Source organism: Sphaeramia orbicularis, chromosome 7, assembly GCF_902148855.1.
Source record: "Sphaeramia orbicularis chromosome 7, fSphaOr1.1, whole genome shotgun sequence".
In the NCBI taxonomy this organism is placed as follows: Eukaryota; Metazoa; Chordata; class Actinopteri; order Kurtiformes; family Apogonidae; genus Sphaeramia; species Sphaeramia orbicularis.
This window is the reverse complement of record NC_043963.1, coordinates 55028027-55051536: the sequence shown is the minus strand read 5'-3', so window position 1 is coordinate 55051536 and position 23510 is coordinate 55028027. Positions and strand designations below refer to the sequence as shown.

General features: G+C 39.3%; 1 protein-coding gene across 1 annotated transcript; it reads left to right on the top strand.

Annotated features, from left to right (window-relative positions):
- Window positions 1-21833, top strand: LOC115423064 (gamma-aminobutyric acid receptor subunit delta-like). The gene is given in 8 exon segments (XM_030139769.1): window positions 1-204; window positions 207-230; window positions 233-317; window positions 5542-5624; window positions 11170-11307; window positions 15595-15750; window positions 17644-17855; window positions 20768-21833. Coding segments are annotated over 8 exon segments (1179 nt in total). The 5' UTR covers window positions 1-50; the 3' UTR covers window positions 21095-21833.
- The last annotated feature ends 1677 nt before the right edge of the window (window positions 21834-23510 follow it).

Below are 23510 nucleotides of genomic sequence, written 5' to 3'. Positions count from 1 at the left end.
TTTATGGTGCATCCTTAGCTTTTCTGGGTTTCCTCTTTGACTCCAGTCTCATGTGTGACTCATCTCATGCGTCTGTATGTTTCTTGTCCTTCTGGCAGGAATACACCATGACCGTGTTTCTGCGGCAGAGCTGGCACGATGACCGCCTGTCCTACAATCACACCAACAAGACGCTGGGCTTGGACAGTCGATTTGTGGACAAGCTGTGCTGCCCGACACCTTCATTGTCAACGCCAATCTGCCTGGTTCCACGATGTCACCGTGGAGAACAAGCTGATCCGCCTGCAGCCCAATGGCGTCATTCTGTACAGCAGCCGGTAAGAGCCAAGGTTCTATAGGTTTGGATTTTCATTCTAGTTTAGTTTATTTAGTTTTGACCTTTTTTTCTCTAATTCAGTTAGGGGTGGGGCCTTTCTGTGTGGAGTTTGCATGTTCTCCCATGTCTGTGTGGGTTCTCTCCGGGTACTCTGGTCCTCCCACATCCAAACACATGCTCTGATAGGTTAACTGGTTAATCTAGTCCCCCATAGGTGTGAATGTGAGAGTGACTGTTTGTCTCTATATGTTCAGTCTGGATGAACTGGAGAAATGTCCAGGGTGTACCCGCCTTCGCCCGTAAGTAGCTGGGATAGGCTCCAAGCGACCCCTGTGACCCCTATGAGGATAAAACGGGTTCAGAAAATGAATGAATGAATAATTCAGTTAGTTTTAATTAGTTTTTAGAGCAGGTTTGCTACCTATTAGTACCGGCTGACAGACCGTAAACTATTGTCGTCGTGCAGCGTCCGGCGTCGGTCGTCATCTGTCGTCCGTTACAAAAATTTCAATCGTCTTCTTCTCCGACACTCCAGTTCTGATTGACTTCAAACTTGATATACAGCTTCTGTATGATGATGTCAACACAAGGGATTGAAATTATTTGGATCCGGATCTGATTCTGGATTTGGTGCGACTTTGACACATTTTCCCATTATAACAGATAGGAAGTGGATTGATCCAATAAATCAGTGTCAGTGATATCAAGTTGGAATTTACATTTTTCACAGATCTGATTGGACTATGACCAAAACATGGGCTATTTCTGTAATAGAATAAATACACAGAACTGGGTGAGAATAAATGACATCTGGATACATTTCCCAAAGTTTTTAATGTGCCTGGTAAGCTACAGGGCCATTGGTCCGATTTTTTTTTTTTTGTGTTTTCTTGTAAATGCTTCGTTTTAGTTTAGTTTATTTTTTTCACATCTTCGCCGTCGTACTCATAAATCCCAAAACAGTAGAGTGGGGACCAGAAGACGACTCTAAACAAGGGACAAGAAGTGGTGGATCATGAAGTGTCGTACGGTGCCATCAGCTAAAATTGTTCAAGCGAAATAATTGATTTAGTATCAATCCGACATCGACAAAGACGAAAACTAAGGGAATTGTTTTCCATAATTTTTATCCCTTTTAGTTAGTTTTGTAAACACACAATGCAGTTTCAGTTAGTTATTTTTTTTTTTTTCTTTTAACTGTAGTTTTTATTTATTTCAGTTAACGAAAATGTTTTTTAATACCAGTTTTTCATTTTGTTAGTTTTTGTTAATGATAATAACCTTGGTAAGAGCAAAAGGATTGGGATCTTCACTTCTTCAGCTCACATCCATTGAGGCGGTTTTACTTTTACAGTTCATATACTGGTTCTTTGATGTTGATTTTTTTTAAACCGGTACATCTCAGAAGCCTCATTCAAGAGCACAGGCATTTTTTTTTTTTACTGTCTTTGTGGAGAAATGCCTGTGTTGCTGTCAGCTAATATAGTAAATAGTTCTCTGTATGGGAGCTTCTAAAGCCTAAAACTCCTGATGTGTTTTGATGTGTGGTTCAAAGCCGGAGACTCAAAGGGTAAGGTAAGGTAAAAAAGAAAGAAAGAAAAAAAAACAATTACATGAGTTACACTAAAAGTGAATTGCTCAGTGAGGAAAACACATAAGAACCACTGAAAAATACTGCTAGTATCAACCCCTCATCCAGTCTGAAGACATTTAGATGAGGAAAAAAGATGGACTACATCCTCTGGTGTGGGTTAGAAGGAGGAAACACCTTGGAGTTTAGTAGGAGACAACAGGCCAATCATGACCATGTTCATTCATTCATTCATTCGTTTGTTTATTTTTGAGCATTTACAGAATACATGCAAATTCAAAATTCCAAAATCATTCATCTATACTCGAAAAGGAGTGGGAAGAAGAAAAACTTATTGAATCCCACCCCCATTCATCAAATAACTGAACATAAGAACATTTGAAATACTCACTCCTGTCCTTTGACTTCAAGCCAGAACAACGAACAAAATAGAACAAAATAGAACAAAATAGAACAAAATAGAACAAAATAGGCCTAAACCAGGGGTCGGCAACCTGCGGCTCCGGAGCCACATGAGTCTCTTCCTCCACCTTGTAGTGGCTCCTCCCTTTACTGCGTGTCTTCACCCTCCTTGTAGTGGTTCCTCCCTTTACTGCGTCTCCTCCTCCTCCTTGTAGTAGCTCCTCCCTTTACTGCGTGTCTTCACTCTCCTTGTAGTGGTTCCTGCCCTTTACTGCGTCTCCTCCTCCTCCTTGTAGTGGCTCCTCCCTTTACTGCGTGTCTTCACCCTCCTTGTAGTGTTCCCTCCTTTACTGCGTCTCCTCCTCCTCCTTGTAGTGGCTCCTCCCTTTACTGCGTGTCTTCACCCTCCTTGTAGTGGTTCCTCCTTTACTGCGTCTCCTCCTCCTCCTTGTAGTGGGCTCCTCCCTTTACTGCGTGTCTTCACCCTCCTTGTTGTGGCTCCTCCCTTTACTGCGTCTCCTCCTTGTAGTGGCGCCTCCCTTACTGCGTGTCTTCACCCTCCTTGTAGTGGCTCCTCCCTTTACTGTGTGTCTTCACCCTCCTTGTTGTGGCTCCTCCCTTTACTGCGTCTCCTCCTCCTCCTTGTAGTGGCTCCTCCCTTTACTGCGTGTCTTCACCCTCCTTGTAGTGGCTCCTCCTTTTACTGATGTCTTCACCCTCCTTGTAGTGGCTCCTCCCTTTACTGCGTGTCTTCACCCTCCTTGTAGTGGCTCCTCCCTTTACTGCGTCTCCTCCTCCTCCTTGTAGTGGCTCCTCCTTTTACTGCGTGTCTTCACCCTCCTTGTAGTGGCTCCTTCCTTTACTGCGTCTCTTCCTCCTCCTTGTAGTGGCTCCTCCCTTTACTGCGTCTCCTCCCCTCCTTGTAGTGGCTCTCCCTTTACTGCGTGTCTTCACCCTCCTTGTAGTGGCTCCTTTTACTGCATGTCTTCACTCCTTGTAGTGGCTCCTCCCTTTACTGTGTGTCTTCACCCTCCTTGTAGTGGCCTCCCTTTACTGTGTGTTCTCCTCCTCCTTGTAGTGGCTCCTTCTTTACTGCGTGTCTTCACCCTCCTTGTAGTGGCTCCTCCCTTTACTGCGTTCCTCCTCCTTGTAGTGGCTCCTTCCTTTACGGCGTGTCGTCACCCTCTTTAGTGACCTCCCTTTACTGCGTCTCCTCCTCCTCCTTGTAGTGGCTCCTCCCTTACTGCGTCTCTTCACCCTCCTTGTATGGCTCCTCCCTTTACTGCGTCTCTTCCTCCTCACTTGTAGTGGCTCCTCCGATCAGTCGGTTCCTGGTTCTGTCCTGTGTAGACACCAGTACTGTGGACAGAACCAGCACACATGCCATGGATAGGGGACCAGAAAATAAAGTTTTCATCTGTCTGTACATGTATCATTTCCATAAATCTGTGCGTCCAGGTGGAAAGAGTAAAACTGGGTTAAACTGGTGTCATATGTAGTCCACAACCTGTATGTGGCGCTGTCCACAAACACAGACAGAGCCTATGGAAGGAGACATGAAAACCACAGAAGAACGCACTGAGCATGTGTCATGAGGTTCCGTCTGGGTTTTCTTCTTTCTGGTCACATGGTCCTTTGACGTCATCGTTTCGACACAGTGGTGTTGGTCCTATCATACGCCAACACCAGGGGGGTGGAGCCAACACCAGGGGTGGAGCTGGAACATGTTTACGCTCTGGGACCTGTTTCAGGGCACTGATAATGCGCGGTGTCATATGACCAAAGGACCAAGGTTATTATCGTTAACGAAAACTGACAAAATGACGAAACTAGAATTTGAACACAATATTTTCGTTAAACTGAAATAAATAAAAACTATAATTAAAAGAAAAAAACAATAACTTACTGAACTGTATTGTGTGTTTACAAAACTAACTAAACCTTATACAAATTATAGTAAAATTCCCTTTGTTTTTGTCTTTGTAAATGTCAGACTGATATGATAGCAATTTATTTTGCTCTAGCAATTTTAGCTAGCGGCACCATACGGCACTTCAGTGTCCGTCACTTCTCGTCACGTCGTTTAGTCGTCTTCTGGTCCCCACTCTACCTGGAAACATGGAGACTAAAGTTGGAGAAAGCAGCAGAGTCCTGTCTGGGATTTATTTGAATATGACGGCGAAGAAGAGAAAAGAGACGACTAAACTACAACTAATACTACAACTAAGCATTTAGAAAAAAATGAAAACTAATAAAAACTATCAAACCTGCTGTAAAAAGAAATTAAAGCTAACTGAATTAGAGAAAAAAAAGTTCAAACTAACTATAATGAAAAATCCAAAACTGTTGTAACCTTACAAAGGACCAACACCATAGTAACTGTAGAGGACCGACATAATGTGGTTGTGGTGTGTACGGGGGGGGGTGGGGGCATATACTCCACGTATGAGCACAGTACTGTGGACACAAGAGGGAGAAAGACTGCATGGAACAGGTCCATGAGTGGATCTGGGACAACATGTCCTATGCTGATTGGACCAGGACAAACGAGACCATCTGATTGGTTCTGTGGAAATAGACAACACCCATATTTCTGCAGTAATACGCTGCCATTTTTTATGTACATTTGAAAAATAGATAATGGAAAAAAAAAAATCCTTAAAATGAAGAAATATTTTGCACTTGGTTGAGGCAGTTCTTGTCTTTTCAAAATAAGGAGATCGAAGTCATTTTTCTGAAAAACTCATGCCATAGTGAACATTTAACTGTTTAAGCTGCTTCTTCTTTAAACAAACAGGTTTATAGGAGGTTTTCTTTCCTGTTTTACACCTTCTGCTTCTTTACACCCTGATATTAATTCCAGACCGAGTCAATGAAAATACGTATAATTTACATTTTCTTCTTCTTTCTGTGTCACATGCTTCAATTGATATAATTAAATTCATGGAAACTGAACCTGACTTCATCTACTGGTGTTGTGTTCTGACCTGTGTCATGTTGCATCTTCTCTTCATTATATATGATGAGAGTTACAAAAGATTGAACACATTTTAAGCAATATTTCAGTATTTCCAGGTTTAAAGGGTCCAGCCCAGTGAGTTCAGAGTGAACTGGTCTGATGGTAGAACTCCACCGGTGTGTGGAAACCACACTGGTCACTTGAGTTTCCATCAGATCAATAAGAGTGTAAGTGGTTATTGACTGGGACTTTACTGGTCTATCTTGTTTCTAGGATTACTTCGACCGTGGCGTGTGATATGGACCTCACCAAGTACCCGATGGATGAACAGGAATGTATGCTGGACCTAGAAAGCTGTTGAGTTACCACTCCTCTTTAACATGTAATCTTCCGTGTTATGCACAGAAATGTTTGGATTTGAAACGTACACCAGGCTTGTGAAAGTGGTTTATTTTTACACAAAATACACATAAATCATAAATACTGAGACAAGAATATGAAGAGAGGTCAAACACTGAGTCTGTTTACATTCACGCTAATACTCTGATCAATATCTGATTTCTGGAGTTATCAGATCATTATTGATTATGTAAACAGCATCATCTGATCTGTTTTATCGGATAACAGCAGTAATCTGATTCTAATAAATCAGATTAACAACAATCTTCCTGCATGTATACAGGTTAATCTGATTACCCCCCCGGAGGCAAGGGGTTTGTTTCTGGTTTGGTTTGTTTATGTTTCTTTGTTTGTAACACACGCAGCAAAACTACTGGTTGAATTCATATCAAATTGGGTTTACAGATTAGCAGTGACCCAGAATAGATCTGATTACATTTTGTGAAAAGTACAGGGTGTCCCATAAATCCATACATAGGAAAAATAAACGTTTCTGACATAAACCATTTTTATTTATATAATATGCTCTATATGACTGCCATTTTGTCGGGAACACATTTCAATGCGTGTCTTCCACTGCTGAAGAACTATAAAGAAGAAATATAAAGAAATACATGTTAGAACCATATATGTATGGAATGTATTATGTCTCCTATGTATGGAGACTTATGGGACCCCCTGTAGGTCAAAGTTCAAATTTTTAATGACTTTTGTAAAGTCTTTTTTTTTCTACCGTTACTTATAATGGGCAAAATCTCACATAAAAAAAAAAAAAAACATCATTTTGTTTCAATTTACTTCAACTTGGCATAAATATAGAGGCAGCTGATATGTTGACATCAGCACATGCAGGACGACCTGATCCCAGTCCAGGGTACCAGAAAGGGTGCGCATATAGATAAAAAATAATACTGCTCTATCCAAAAATCAGACAGGCCATTTTATTTGTCTGATATTTCTCTTTTAAAGTCCAAAATATTTTTGTATTATGGCGTCTACTAAAAATTTCGCAAACACAGAAATTCTTGGCTGTACGGACACTCCAGCCTAATAGCCTCCATATTTAATGCCTACACACATATACAAATGTTTCAGACCTCAGCAGAATCATGCATTGTTTCTTGCATAGATGTGGTGTCCAAAGCATGCCTGCTGAAAAATTCCATATATTGACAGAAACAGTCAAATCAGAGCCACATATTTAGAATGTGGTGTACGGACACTACTGGTGTACGGACTCTAGCAGATGTGAATGGAAATGTGTCTGAGCACATGGTGGCATCTGTGTTCCATCTGGAACTAAGTCTTCTGGTACAGGAGGACACAAACATGTGGAACCAGTGAGAACAGTAGATCTGTAAGGCATAGAGTCCAGATCAGTGATGGAAGTATATTGGTGTACGGACACTCCAGGAATGTGGGTGAACAACGCACCATTGAAAACATGCGCTTCCACGTAAACATCCGTTTGACACATTGTTCCAAATGTTGTGCAGCATACCAGGGAGCAGAGCCACATCTGTCTAGTTGTGCAGATTTAGTCCTAATAATACTGAAAGAACAGGGTCCCATTCTATTATTACAATTAAAGGGCTGGAAAAGAAGGGGTTAACAACACAATGGTGGATTGTCTTAATACTGAAAATAAGAATTGATAATCAAACAGCTGTTCAACAAAAAGGATCAATAAAGGAAAAGCAATGTGATGTGTGTATTTGGAATAAAAAAGACACAGGAGTTGAGTAGGAATTATTTATTGTGTTCCAAACATTATGGACAATCATTTTGCTCTTATAACAGTTAAATTGTGCACATGTTTTCACGCTCATTGGGTCGCCATTTGATCAGTTTTTATCCGATTTTCTTCAAATTTGGAGGATTGACAGATCTAGTAATAAGATGGACAAAGAAACATTTTGGGAATGGTTTTGGAGGATCTATTTGGAATACTGATGAATAACTGATGCAAACATACTGGTACACCTGGACTGGGATCAGGCCGACAGACATGATGACATCAGCTGGATCAATGCCAAAATAAGATACAATACAAGTGAGGGACGGGGTTTGTTGTACCTGGAACCACTTGTTTATTTAGTTGTTTTATGTCTGCACATGCGTAAAAACAAAATAGTAAAGAACTGAAGTTACACAGTCAAACATGAGTGGAAGACATTGAGTCCATTTACATTCACACCAGTACTCCCATTATTATCTGATTTCTGGAGTTATTCAGTTATTATTGATCATGTAAACAGGATAATCTGATCATCAGCAGTAATCTGATTATGAGAAATCAGATTAACACATCTAGATTTCTCCCTAGTACTCTGTCTTCATGCATGTATACAGGTTCACCTAATTTATTTGGGTTTTTTACATCTGCACATGTGTAAAAGTAAAATAAAAATCCACATAAACAGAACTTACGCAGCAACACCGTGAGCTGAAGGAAAAAGGGAAACAAACAATGAAATGAAATGAAGGATAGCAGCAACATGTGACCTATTTGTCGTCTTATTAGCTCCTCCCACATTAGGACAGCTAATGACAGGAAGTGTATGTTTTACATCATAACGTACGTACATACTCTGAAAGAAATAAAATAATGGACTGAAACATGTAAACCTGGGTTTTTTGATTTTCGCATTTCTGAAGTAAATGCATCACATCTGAATACAGTGATTATCGGATTACTCCAGTTATCGGATTTTTATGGTCAAGTAAACAGGCTCAACAACAGGAAGTTTGATTCGACCGTCACTATGTACGTACGAACTAGGGCGTCCCATTTTTGGGACTTCTTTTCTGATCAAGCTCTTAATTTGACCAGTTAATCTCTTATATATCAGTAACTCTCCCAAAAAAGTTCGGCCCAATCCGTAAAATTTTAGCCCCCCCCCCACTGCCATCTTTAGGGTGCCCGTCAGCCGAGTGCAGAAAACCCATTTTCAAAGGAAAATCCTGCATTTGTGGGTTAGTTCTGCCATATCTGCTCATGTAAATGTCATATTAGAGGTTTTGGGGGATGCTACTGTTTATGTTTATGAAGGTCTGCAATCATGTACAGGTCAAAGGTCACATGATTTTAGACAAGGTCAAGGTCATTTGACACTGAAAAATGTGTAAAATCACACATTTTTGCAGATTTTTTTTATTGCCTAGTCTTATTTCAAAGATATGCACTGGAGAACATTTGATCCTAGATTACCCATCTGGTACCCTTCCTTTTCTTCAGTTCAGCAGGTACCAGATTTCTTGTTCCAGAGAAGGGTAACACATTTTCAGTGTAAATCTACCCAGTCCTCCTAAAGGCAAAACACCCAAGAGCAGTGAAGAGAAGAAGGTGAAGCCCCCTGGGGAAGCAAAGAGAAAAGGAGGCCCTGCAGATGAGGGATGCACCGATACCACTTTTTTCCAGACCGAGTACAAGTACTTACATTTGAGTACTTGCTAATACCGAGTACTGATACGAATACTTAATAAATAATCCCATTCCAGTTGTTAGTTCCTTTTGTAAATGTGCTTTATTGTCGTTGTCATTAGTCTGACTGGAACAAAGTGCTGCTTCTGACATTTAATGTGTTGGAATGAGCGTTTGTCAGTTAATCCACCAGGGGGCGCCGCTCTGAATTAACCATACTGGACAAATACCACGAAGAAGAGGAAAGTTTAATGAAGAAGAAGAAAGCCAGTAACAACAAACCTGGAGACGACAGAGGGAACACTACTGTGATACTAATGTTGCAGCGTTTTCTCTGGTAAGGTTTAAAAGTTTAGCTTCAGCAGGAAGAGAAAAGACAAATGAGTGATCAGTTTGGTTTTCACTTCCGCTGGCGGCGGTCCGCACCGCTCCGTACTCCCGCTGGTGTTCTCCGTCTGGGTACTCATCCTCCATCACCTGGAAAACAGATGGAATGTACGCAGAGGACGGACAGAAGGCTGCGTCTGTATCTGTCTGTGTCTGAACGCTACTGTCAGTCAGCCTTACTGCGATCACCGTCATTTCTTTGGTTCCATCTCCACACTCTTCACACTCACACACATTATTCCTCCTCCTCGTACCTGCTGCACTGAACTGGGAATGTCACACGGCCGTAAGTGGTATCGGTGCATTTGTATGGGATATCTTTTACGAGTATGAGTACACACACTGAGTATCGGTGCCAATGCCTGATACTGGTATCAGTATCAGTGCATCCCTACTGCAGATGAATGGGACGAAGGTATTGGCCCTTCACTGAATGCTACTCCAGCCACTCAGCTTCCTTTGGTAAGAACAGTCCTTAAAAGGTACAGATCACTGCGACCTTGTCTAAAATCATGTGACCTTTGACCTTTACATGATTTGAGACCTTCATTAACAACAGTAGCATCCCCCAAAACCTCTAATATGACATTTACATGAGCAGATATGGCAGAACTAACCCACAAATGCAGGATTTTCCATTGAAAAATGGGTTTTCTGCACTGGGCTGATGGGCACCCTAAAGATGGCGGAGGGGGGTCTAAAACTTTACGGGTTGGGCTGAAATTTTTGGGGGGAGTTACTAATATATAAGAGATTAACTGGTCAAATTAAGAGCTGGATCAGAAACGAAGTCCTAAAAATGGGACGCCCTAGTACAGGGCTGTCAAACTCATTTTAGTTCAGTTCCACATTCAGCCTAATCTGATCTAAAGTGGGCCGGACCAGTCAAATAATATAAATAATAGAATAAGAACTGATAAATAACATCAACTCCAAAGTTTTTCTATGTTTTTGAGTGAAAAAATCATGAAAATGTTTACATCTACAAACTGTACATGAATATAACATGAACAAATATGAACAACGTGAAATTTTGTAAGAAAAATAAGTGCAATTTTAACAATATTACGCCTTAGTTCATTTATTTACACATGCGCATCCCGACGTACACATCACAGTGCATCTACTAATACACAAAAGTTTTAGTAACAGGCAGAATATTGGTACAATTCCACTGACTTCTCTTCAGACATTTCAGGTTATTCACATTTTTTTTTGTAAAAGGCTAGTTTGTAAATGTAAATATTTTTAAGTAATTTTACTATTCTTACACAAAGAGTAAAATTTGCGGTTTTCATTATTTATGGGTTATTATGGTAGTATTTTACTGGTCTGACCCACTTTAGATTGAATTGACTGAAAATGATTTTAACACCATTGATTGTTAATATCTTCAGTGTAATTTTTGCATTTCACAAATTCATTCCACGGGCCGGACTGGACCCTTTGGTGGGCCGGTTTTGGCCCCCGGGCCGCATGTTTGACACCTGTGCCCTTGTACGAACTCTGAAAGAAATCCAATAATGGACTGGAGCGTCTACACTAGGATTTATCGTGTTTCTTCAGTGCATGTAAATGCATCAGATCTGATTATTCCAATTATCTGAGTGCAGTTACCAGATGTTTATGGTCATGTAAACAGACTCTCCTTCAGCTCTGTGGTTTGAACATATGTGCCCTTCTGCGTGCAGACGGTTACTCCTCAGAGGACATCGTGTATCACTGGTCAGAAAGTCAAAGACACATCCACGGCCTGGACAAACTGGAGCTGTCCCAGTTCACCATCACAGACTATCGCTTTGTCACTGAGATGATGAACTTCAAGTCTGGTGAGTGTTTGTGTTGTTTTCTTCTCAGTATTCAGTCGTCAGTGTTTACACAAAAGCAGACGCTTTGAAAGCTCCTCGCATGTTTCTTCAGTGTTTCATGCATTATGTACTATTTTCACTTTCTGGAGCTGGCTTGCCTCATGTGATGAAAAACCCTTTTTGATGCAGGACTTTTTACATTTTTTTTAAAAGAAAACTCCAGGCACTTGTGTGGTTATATTCTATTCACAGAAGGAATGGATGAAGTCTGGCAGAGGCTGAGCCATGCAGGAGGTTTAGGAGATGATAAGAGGAGCTGAAGGGCAGATGCAGTCTGAAACACCTTTGAATGCTTTTACATCTTTAAGCTTTGCCATGAGAAGCATAAGTGAGCAACCAGACGATCCCTGAAGTAACTATTTGTGAGAAACAATTGGACATTTTTATGATGGAAACAAGGGGCAACAACCGTGGTTTGAAATTGAAGCCGATGCACAAGTATATTGAAAGTGTAATACAGTAGATACTGGCTCCAAATGACCAAAAGAAAAGCACTAACATCAAATACTACACCCATGGGCAAATGTTTGGGTACTGATGCAAATGTATTTTTTGCTTAAATATTATTTATTTATCAATAAATGTCTAAGACTAACAGACTAAAATGCATAAAATGTGTTCAGTTGTTCCTCACTGTTCCTCAGAAACATGACAAAACAAAGTAAAAACTGAAGCAGCAAAGTTTGCAAAAACAAAATTGTCACTGTCAAATGTTTTGACCAAGACTGTAGGTCAATATACACTGGACAAAAATATAGATGCGACACTTTTGTTTTTACTCCCATTTTTCATGAGCTGAACTCAACAATCTAAAACTTTTTCTATGTACACAAAAGGCCTATTTCTCTCAAATATTGTTCATAAATTTGTCTAAATCTGTGTTAGTGAGCACTTCTCCTTTGTCCTTTGCTGAGATAATCCATCCACCTCACAGGTGTGGCAGATCCAGATGCTGATTAGACAGCAGGATTATTGCACAGGTGGGCCTTAGGCTGGCCACAATAAAAGGCCACTCTAAAATGTGCACTTTTACTGTATTGGGTGGTCCGGGGGGGTCAGAAAACCAGTCAGTATTTGGTGTGACCACCATTTTCCTCATCGGTCTTCTTCATGAATTTTCTGGAACCCCTTTGCAGATGGCTGATGGTACAGAAATGAACATTCAGTTCACAGGCAGAAGCTCTGGTGGACATTCCTGAAGTCACATGACCAGTGCATATTCCCTCCAAACTGGTGACATCTGTGGCATTGTGCTGTGTGAGAAAAGTGCACATTTTAGAGTGGCCTTCCTTTTATTGTGGCCAGCCTAAGGCACACCTGTGCAATAATCCTGCTGTCTAATCAGCATCTGGATCTGCCACAGCTGTGAGGAGGATGGATTATATCTGCAAAGGACAAAGGAGAAGTGTTCACTAACACAGATTTAGACACATTTATGAACAATATTTGAGAGAAATAAACCTCGTGTGTACACAGAAGTTTTAGATCTTTGAGTTCAGCTCATGAAAAATGGGAACAAAAACAAAAGGGTTGCATTTATATTGTTGTTCAGTGTATGTTGTCCTGGACTCATTACAGGCCCAATCCCACTTCACCCCTTGGCCCCTCCCCCTTACTCCTCCCCCTCGGCCCTTGCACTTGGCACTACCCAGAGTTGTAAGGGTTAGTGTTGTAAACATTCTCCTATGAAATGGTCCAACCCTTCCAGACCTGTTACATCATCATCAGTCATCAATGTCACTATAAACAGATGAAACAACTTTGTTTGCGACAGTATTCCCCCTGTCGTCAGCAGCTGGAACCGTCTCTGTTCCATGTGCTTTGATCATCTTTTTGCGTCTATCAACCACAAACCGCGGAAATGCGATCTGTAACACATTGAAACAGCATTAAATGGATGATCAAATTATTAAGTTATTTACAAAGAAAATACTTACATATGCGTGTTTCTTTCATCACTGCTGCTCTTTTTCACTGTGTTTACCTCAATCTGACCGATGATTATTGTGGGAGATTTCTCCTGTCCCCCATTTACTGTGGTCCTGAAATATCTCAGTTTTCGAGGGTCAAACAGCACCCCCCCCCCCCCCCCCCCCGCCCCAGCCCCTCCCCTCTGACTCATCAGGAATCCAGACACCCCTATCCTTTCACGTGAGCTCATGAAATGGAGGGGGAGGGGTAAGGGGGAGGGGCCAAGGGGTGAATCGGGGATTGGGCCTAAGACTAACAGACTAAAATACAAATAATGCGTTCAGTTGTTCCTCACTGTTCCTCAGAAACACATGACAAAAAAGTTCAAACTGAAGCGGCAAAGTTTCCATCCACTGTCACTGATCCAACTCCATGGGTTTTACTGGTGAATCGATGTTGTAGAAGATGACGGTGTTTCCACGGTAACTACGGAGCCTCTAAACGTCCAAACATGGTCATATCTGATGACCATGAAAAGATGAAGAACTGTATTTTACACTAATTATTGACATGGATTGATAGGATTAGTGGATCAACAGGAATTCAACAGTTTAGATCAGTAGATGGTTTTGTCCACCAGTGACTGTTTGGGTCTTCTATGTGTTTAAAAGATAATTTTACTAGTCATCAAAGTCACAGTTTGTGGTAAAGACAGTAAAATAACATCTAGTTTTGTGTGGTGTTGCTCATTGGACTGCATCTGTCATCTCTTATTGCACACGATACACGTCAACACCAAAACACCTCAGACCAAAGAAAAAAAGAAGTGAAAATCTGCTCCTGTTGACGTTGCAGAGAGATCTTCAGGGACTCTGAACAGTCATGATGACCTCACCTGCACAACTGTGTGTAGTTGTGTAGTCTTTTACACATTTTCAGTCTGATATGTTATTAGCTTTACAACAAACTGTGACTTTGTTTCTGCTATACCAACGAATAGGGATGTAACAATGACCGGTATAATGACAAACTGCGGTAAATCTATCTATCTATCTATCTATGAAAAAGAAACTAAAACAACTCAAATTTGATATGGAAAATAGTCAAACAATGACAACACTGTAAAAAACATCTGTAATTCAACAGAATTTTCACTGTTTATTTTACAGATTTTTGCTGTATTTTTAAGTTACAGGAAAATATCAATGAAATGACAAAAACAGACTGTGATTTTACACGTCAAATGTAAAATAACACACACAAAAAAAATGTAACTGTGAATAACCAAAAAATGTACATTTTTTGAAAAGAATTTTTTTTCATTTTTCATAGAAAAACACAGTTAAAATACATTTGCAAAAGTATCATAATTTCACAAATATTTCTTTTCTATTCATGAGATTAAACTGTTTAAAGTTTCATACTGTAGAAAAAAAAACAATAAAACGAGATAAAATTACTGACAATTAACTGTAAAAAGTATTAGTTCTGTCAGTTGAACCAGACTTGTTTGTTAATTGACAAATATCTTGTGTAATTACAGGAGGTTTCACAACAAAAATGTTGAATAAATGTATTTTTGTGAATGTATAACATGTATAAGCACTGATAAACTGTCCAAATAGTTTTTAACAGTGGATTGGACAACTGAGTCTCACTGAAAATTATTTATATATTTATTTATAGGTAATTGAATTGTTTTAATACATGTAAATATTCTTTATTAAACACTGAAAAGTTAAAAAAAAAAAAAAGCAAAATCTCATGTAAAGTTAGGGCAAAAACTCTATTTTAATTATGGAAAATTGCCGTATTTTTATGTGATGGTTATTTTCCGTTATTTTACAGTATTTTTTCGGCACCCCTGCTGCCAGAATATTACCGTTTTTTTTTGTTTTGTTTTTTTACGTTTTTATGTTCATTTATTTATTTTTACAGTGCATAAGGTTCCATCTTTAATGCACATCTGTGTGTTTGATGTTTACATATTAATATTTGAATGTTTCTGCAACAGAGAGTACATTGTGCCTATTATTTTATTTGTTTTTTTTTTTTTAGTTTTTTTTTTTTTTTTTTTCAAAATACAACTTGGTTAAACTATTTCAGTGTGTGTATTGGTACTTTTTGAACATTTTGAGCACATTTCAACAATACCGTGATATGAAGTTTTCATATGGTTACATCCCTACTGACAAACATCATCCGTATGTATGAGTGATCATAAAACTTCTTCTCTTACCTTTGACTGTAACACATTGTTTTCTGTAATAAGGTCTGGTCAGCCCCCACCGGATGGACTGGAACTGCAGCTAACACCATCTGTTCTTTGTGCTTCAGCTGGTCGATTTCCAAGACTGAGCCTGCGCTTCCAGCTGAGACGTAACCGTGGCGTCTACATCATCCAGTCATACATGCCTTCAATACTACTGGTCGCCATGTCATGGGTGTCATTTTGGATCAGCCAGTCAGCAGTTCCTGCTCGAGTGTCCTTAGGTTGGTGCTTACAGGATGAGTTTTATATCTATTCTATAAAAGGGAAGTGGACTCTGCGTGTGTGTGTGTGTGTGTGTGTGTGTCAATGTTATAATAGTTTTGGATTTTTCATTATAGTTTAGTTTTATTTAATTTTGACTTTTTTTTCTCTAATTTAGTTAGTTTTAATTCGTTTTTAGAGCAGGTTTGATAGTTTTTATTAATTTTCTTTTTTTCTACATGCTTAGTTTTAGTTTAGTTTTAGTATTAATTTTAGTTTAGTCGTCTCTTTTCTCTTCTTCTCTGTCGTCGTATTCAAATAAATCCCAGACAGGACTCTGCTGCTTTCTCCCAACTTTAGTCTCCATGTTTCCAGGTAGAGTGGGGACCAGAAGACGACTGGAAACCACAAGTGAACACAAGTGACGGACCCTTAACTATCATATGTTGCCAGCAGAGAAAATTGCTTGAGGGAAATAAATCAATTTTATATCAATCCGACGTTGACGAAGACAAAACCAAAGGGAATTTTATCCATAATTTTTATACATTTTAGTTAGTTTTGTAAACACACAATACAGTTTCAGTTAGTTATCGTTTTTTTCTTTTAATTATATTTTTTATTAATTTCAGTTAACGAAAATGTTTTCTCAATTCTAGTGTTTGACCAACCTCAACCTCAACCTTTATTCTAACTTTAAGAAATCTGGCAAACCCTCAAATCTGGTTGTGGTTGACGTATTGGTCTCGTTGCTGCTGAAGCTGTTTTTGAAACGTAGCTCTGTGTCTGTGTTTTATGGACTTCTAATGAACAGCCTCTACAGCATCAGTGACCCAAGTCCTGGTTGTCAGACCCAGGTACTTAAACCTTCAACTGGATCGAATTTGTGCCATTGAACTGACCTCAACCTGCTTTCTCCCAACTGTAGTCTCCATGTTTCCAGGTAGAGTGGGGACCAGAAGACGACTGGAAACCACAAGTGAACACAAGTGACGGACCCTTAAATATCATATGTTGCCAGCAGAGAAAATTGCTTGAGGGAAATAAATCAATTTTATATCAATCCGACGTTGACGAAGACAAAACCAAAGGGAATTTTATCCATAATTTTTATACATTTTAGTTAGTTTTGTAAACACACAATACAGTTTCAGTTAGTTATCGTTTTTTTCTTTTAATTATATTTTTTATTTATTTCAGTTAACGAAAATGTTTTCTCAATTCTAGTGTTTGACCAACCTCAACCTCAACCTTTATTCTAACTTTAAGAAATCTGGCAAACCCTCAAATCTGGTTGTGGTTGACGTATTGGTCTCGTTGCTGCTGAAGCTGTTTTTTGAAACGTAGCTCTGTGTCTGTGTTTTATGGACTTCTAATGAACAGCCTCTACAGCATCAGTGACCCAAGTCCTGGTTGTCAGACCCAGGTACTTAAACCTTCAACTGGATCGAATTTGTGCCATTGAACTGACCTCAACCTGCTTTCTCCCAACTGTAGTCTCCATGTTTCCAGGTAGAGTGGGGACCAGAAGACGACTGGAAACCACAAGTGAACACAAGCGACGGACCAAAAAGTGTCGTACAGTGCCGCTAGCTAAAATTGCTCAAGTGAAATAAATTGATTTCGTATCAATCTGACATTGACAAACATGAAAACAAAGGGAATTTTATCCATAATTTTTAGTTAATTTGTTTTGCACACAATACAGTTTCAGTTAGTTATCGTTTTTTTCTTTTAATTATATTTTTTATTTATGTCAGTTAACAACAACGTTTTCTCAATTCTAGTTTTCGTCATTTCATTAGTTTTCATTGACGATAACAACCTTGGTGTGTGTGTGTGTGTGTGTGTGTGTGTGTGTGTGTCTCGGACATCAGGGCTGACTCCTCCCTCTGTGTGCTCCTTCTGTCCAGGTATCACCACTGTCCTCACCATGACCACTCTGATGGTCAGCGCTCGCTCCTCTCTACCCAGAGCTTCAGCCATTAAGGCGTTGGACGTCTACTTCTGGATCTGTTATGTGTTTGTGTTCGCGGCGCTCATCGAGTACGCCTTCGCTCACTACAACGCTGACTACAGACTGAAAGAAAAGGCCAAAGTCAAAGCCAGCAAGCTCAGCTCAGAGGTGAGGAGACGTTCCTGTTCTGTCCATTCTGTTCTGTAGGGACGTCATGTGACAAATAAGCAGAACTTTGACATGAACGTTGGATGTTTGTCTGAACTTCAGACTCTGGGGTTGACAAACCTTCATCTGAAAAGACTTTTCCATTTTCCTTCAGAAAGAAATAACTGTTGTTTAACCCTGTCATGCATGAATTATGAGAACCTTAGTCAGTATTTTTTTCTTGAGTGTTTTTGTTCCTCTTTAGGCATGAAAAACACAATGCAATTGATTTTTTTTTTTTTTAATGAACCTATTTTTCGTTGAGTTACAAAAATGTCCTCTCAGCTGGACACCATGCGTTTAAGTTTTAAAGCAAAGAAACATTTATTTAAAAAAAAAAAAAAAAATCATCATCAGAAAGTGATAAACTGTGTGAAAACTATGAAATAAAAACATTTTTAATGCTGCTAATTGCTAAATTGCCACTGTTTTCTCACATTTGATCATAATCTAATATTAGTTATTGCTCATTTCATGGAGATAAAATCCTCCTGAGACCCAGGAAATTGACAGTTTTAGCTTTTTTACATGAAATAATTGTCTTGATTGGAAACTGCATAATGCAACAGTTTTTTCAGAGACATTTTTTAAAAAATTATTTTTATTTATTGATTGATTATTTAATGGAATGTCCTTAGCAATGCACGATATTTTTAAAGTAAAACTGTCAAACTTTTGTCCCCTACAGGGGACAAAATGCATTCCTGGGTCTCAGGAGGACATGCAAAAAAAATAAGAATAATTTTTTTGTTAATTACAGTCTAATAACAATTAGCAATTGATTTACACTAAAATGTGTTACTACAGATCAGGTTTATCAAGAACAGCAAAGTAACAGTAAAGGCATGAACTACAGTGTTTTGGATGGTGCATAAGTGTCCACTGTGTTGGCTGATATGGAACTAAAACAACAAAACCCATGAATAAACAACAGAACAGCTGGAGAAGAACTGTCCACTGGAGTGACCACTGGAGTGACCACTGTGCATGAAAGGGTTAAATGAGTTGAATTTTCTCTTAAAAGGAAAAACTTCAAATTAAAGTGTTTTGCATTCATTGGGCAGAGCTTTAACACTTTGAAACATCTATGAACCTTTAGTGCAGTGTTTTTCAACCTTCTATAGCAGTGGTTTCCAGCCTTTTTTGGCTTGTGACCCCAGTGTGCGCAGTGAAAGTGAAACTAAAGACACTTCACTAATTCCTCTATTGCTGCATTTCTACTACGTGGAACCGGTTCGACTCGGCTCGGCCTGTCTCCCGTTGTTGTGCACCTCATTTCCTTTCCTTTCTTACCTTTGGAAACTTGTATTTGAGGAGTTATGACGTTTGTTGCCCACACCGGAACCGGCCCGGCGTTCACTCTGCCGCTACATTCACAAGCGTCGCTAAGTAGAGATTCATCGAGCTACTGGGAACTGGTTCTCAAAAAGAACTGGTTCTCAATTCCCATCCCTAGCCATCGATACCTTATCTTACAATGAAGTGTGAGTCAATAGTCACTTTTCCATTGGACATCTCCCTGAAACTTTACTAATATTTACTAAATGTCCAAAAACAGAAGTGCGTTATGTCGGTTTTTTCATTAAATCACAAATGTGATGATTTGTTTATTTATTACTGTGAGATGTCACAAGAAGTCATTCCATAAACACACTGATGAACATAAATCTGTGCTGTTTTGAATCTAGAATGCTCGTTCCCCCTCTATCTCCTACTAAATTCTAAAATGTTTAGGTTTCCTCATGTGTCCACACATACCACGACATGTTTGTTTTAAACTCTTCTTCTTCTCTTGTTGTAAAATCCACCAACATTGTTTTTTTTTTTTGTTCACATGACTCTAATTGCACAAAAAGGTCTTTCCATGGCAGTTTTGCATGATATACCAATTTTGCTACACCTGTAAAACCACCTCTTGCAAGTGCAAAAACTTTTCATTGAAAAACGAGAGTTTTGGCAAAATTGTCGTTTTACAATTAGGCAAATTTTTATGCACAAGTTATATTCACGCAATTTGAGGGTCAGTGGAAAAGCAACTAATGATGCACTTTATTGATTTTAGAATTTAGGTCATTTATGAAAATTGAAAAGGTCATAAAATTTGGGTTAGATAGTGTGAAGTTGATATGATAGAGGACTAACCAAAGGCTATTAGTGACCTATGTCACAGGAGTTAAACATGTGGCCCAGGGGCCAAATTTGGCTCACCAAAGGGTCCAATCCAGCCCGTAGGATGAATTAGTGAAATGCAAAAATTACACTGAAGATATAAACAATCAAGAATGTTAACATGATTTTAATTCATATTCCACATACAGACCAATTACATCTCAGCTGGGTCAGATCAGTAAAATATTATCATAATAACTGATAAATAATGACAACCGCAGATTTTATCTTTGTTTTAGTGACAAAAAATAAAATTACTTGAAAATATTTACATTTACAAACTATCCTTTCACAAAAAAATGTGAATAACCTGAACAAATATGAACAACCTGAAATGTCTTAAGAGAAGTAAATGCAATTTTACCAATATTATACCTGGTACTCTATGTTTTGTGTATTTGTAATTGTAATGTAAGTTGAAACACACGCGTAAACTATAAACTGATAAAACAAGACAGAATATTGTTAAAATTGCACTTGTTTTTCTTAAGACATTTCAAATTATTCATGTTATTCAGATTTTCAAGGAAACGTTGTAGATATAAACATCATAATGTGATTTTACTTTTTTCACTGTTATTATTCTACTGGTCCGGCCCACCTGAGCTCATTTTAAGGTGAATGTGGAACTGAACTAAACTGAGTTTGACAGCCCTGACCTGCGGGATCGTTTTTTCACCACATCTTTTCCTCTCTGTCTCTAGTCCATTGTGAAGAACGGAAAACAGGCCATGGTTCTGTTTTCACTGTCGGTTACGGGAATGAACCAGGGAGTGATGATTTCCAACCGGCAAGGGCGGGCCCAGCGCTCCGGCAGCGAGATCCCAGGAGAGGGCGGTACCGAGGAGGCGGAGCCCAGGAGGAGAAGGTCCAGGCAGCCGGAGCCGGAGAGCGAGGAGGAGAAAAAGTGCTGCTCCAAGTGCATCTGCAAACCCATCGACGCCGACACCATCGACATCTACGCCAGGGCCGTGTTTCCCTTCACCTTCGCCGTGGTCAACGTGATCTACTGGGTGGCGTACACCATGTGAGGCGGCAGTGGCGGCGGCGCTGGGCCTGTGTGAACGGCTGCCATCATGGCTGTATATAAAACTGCCAGAGCTGTGCCACTTTAATGCTGGCAGAATGGTGCAGCTGAAGTATACTGCCGGCTTCGGTAAAAAATCAAATAATATAAATAAACCAGAAAGAGGGGATGAGGTGTTACAACCAATGAATATGGAAATATGGTAATTAATGGAAGTAGATACAGGTTCAAACGGTGTTAAAGGGACTTTCTATTTAAATACAAATCCACAAACGTACTGAATAAAGGCAAAGGACTCTGTTGCCTGTTGGAGAAAAATATTCCGTGCAGATTTCCATGTTATCCTGTTATATGCACTCAGTCATGGGACACTACACATCTTCATGCTTGACCAAACACCTGCAGTAGTGACTCCTAAACTCCCTAAACTCTGCGTACATGGACAGTTAGCTTCACTAACTCCACGCCTCCATCTGGACTCAAATATCTGTTATCTCCAACGCCCAAACTAGAGGATAACAGGATGAGGTCTACTACTATTCTGCATGGCTGACAACTCACCCTTTCCCACGTCACCCCCCCACCCCCTCCCCTCCCTCCCTCGGATACTCCTTCCATTTCTCTGTTTGTTTGTTCTTCTTCTTTCTTTCTAATTCATTTTTCTTTAAAGGATACTGTCTGGAGTGTCTTATCTCCATTTGCCAGTTCTGCCTGTTTCCTCACCATTAAAAGATTTCCACCACAGACAGGTGTCTGTGTCAGTTTCTGCTGGTTTCAAACGTTCTTGTGTTGTGGTTTGAAATGAAATGATTCCCCCTGAAATGAACACTTGAAACGATTGTCCTATTAACATTTCAATTGTTGTCGAAGCAGCAAATTCAAAGTCTGTTAAAGCAAAAAAAAAAAAAAAAAAAAGCGAAAAAAAGACAGAAAAAAGTGGTATTTCAAGTCAAAAGATTTAAGGACGCTTTAATTCATAGATGGATATTGGCTTATAATTGGAGTATCTCTCTCTCTCTCTCTCTCTCTCTCTATGTATATATATATATATATACAAATATATATATATATATATATATATATATATATATATATATATATATATATATATATATATATATATATATATATATACATACAACATGTATATAAATAAAATTGTTGTCCTGTAAATGTTAAAATTGCAAATTATTTCAGGCAGGGACATTCAGTGTGGTAGTTAAGCATGACTGATTTTTCAGCAAAATAGATTTTTTCAGAAATGAAGAATTTAAGTTCTACTTCTGTCATTATTTTGGTGAAAGTAACTCAAAAGTAACACCGGAGTCATGGAACCCATTAAAATTCTGAGACAGTAATATTGTAAGGTGAGGTTTCTGCTGGTTTCAAACATTCTTATGCTGTTGTTTGAAATGAAATGATTCCCACTGAAATGAACACTTGAAACTAATTTCTTATTAACATTTCAATTGCTGACGAAGCAGCAAATTCAAGTCTGTTAAAGCAAAAAAAAAGACAAAAAAAAAAGGTATTTCAAGTCAAAAGGTTTAAGGACGCTTTAATTCATAGATGGATATTGGCTTATAATTGGAGTGTCTACATATGTACATACATACATACATACATACATACATATATACCAGTGTTGGCTGCTCGTCTTTCAGACAGGGGAAGCTCATTGTCGGCTTACATCAAAAAAAAATTGTCAAGTTATTTAAACATACATAGGTGTTTTTCCAGGACTGGACCAGTGTCCTCTGAATGTCCATCAGAGCTGGTCTGCTCAGACGGCCTTGGCCCAGTGCATTGTGGGTGTCAGACTTCAGCCTTTTTAAACTACAGATGCTCCTTTCACTCCGACCTAGCCGACAGTTTGATTGATTTAACTATCTACAAAACCATATTAAACTCGAACAAGAAATGATTAAATTATGGAACTGAAACAAGAAAACGCTGAAATTATGTTAAATTGAAACAAGGAAGTCCAATGAGTGTGTTTTATTTACAGTGCAAAAAATGAACGAGTAATTTTGTAGTGGTTTCTGTGATTTCACAGCAGAATGTGTGACGGTATTAAACTGAACTGTGTCAGTGAAGGAGGAGATCTGAAAACAGCTGTCAATCAAACGGGGTTCAGCCTTTGGACTGATCATCCAATCAGCACGTGGGATTCTGGCGTCTGGCCCGGCCAAGCTCCGCCCACAGCTCCATTCACCCCCAGAGACGCCCGGCGTCCGGGGGCGGGACAACATCGTGGCATTTATCCAATTAGCGTCCAGTTTTGAGGCAATGAAAAAACCAGTTCCACTCAGTCCCATTGAAGCCCAGAGACGGACACAGTCTACGGACAAATGCACTGAGCAGAGATGGAGGAGAAAACACAGACACGGGAATGGAGGAGAAGTGAACAACATCATGTC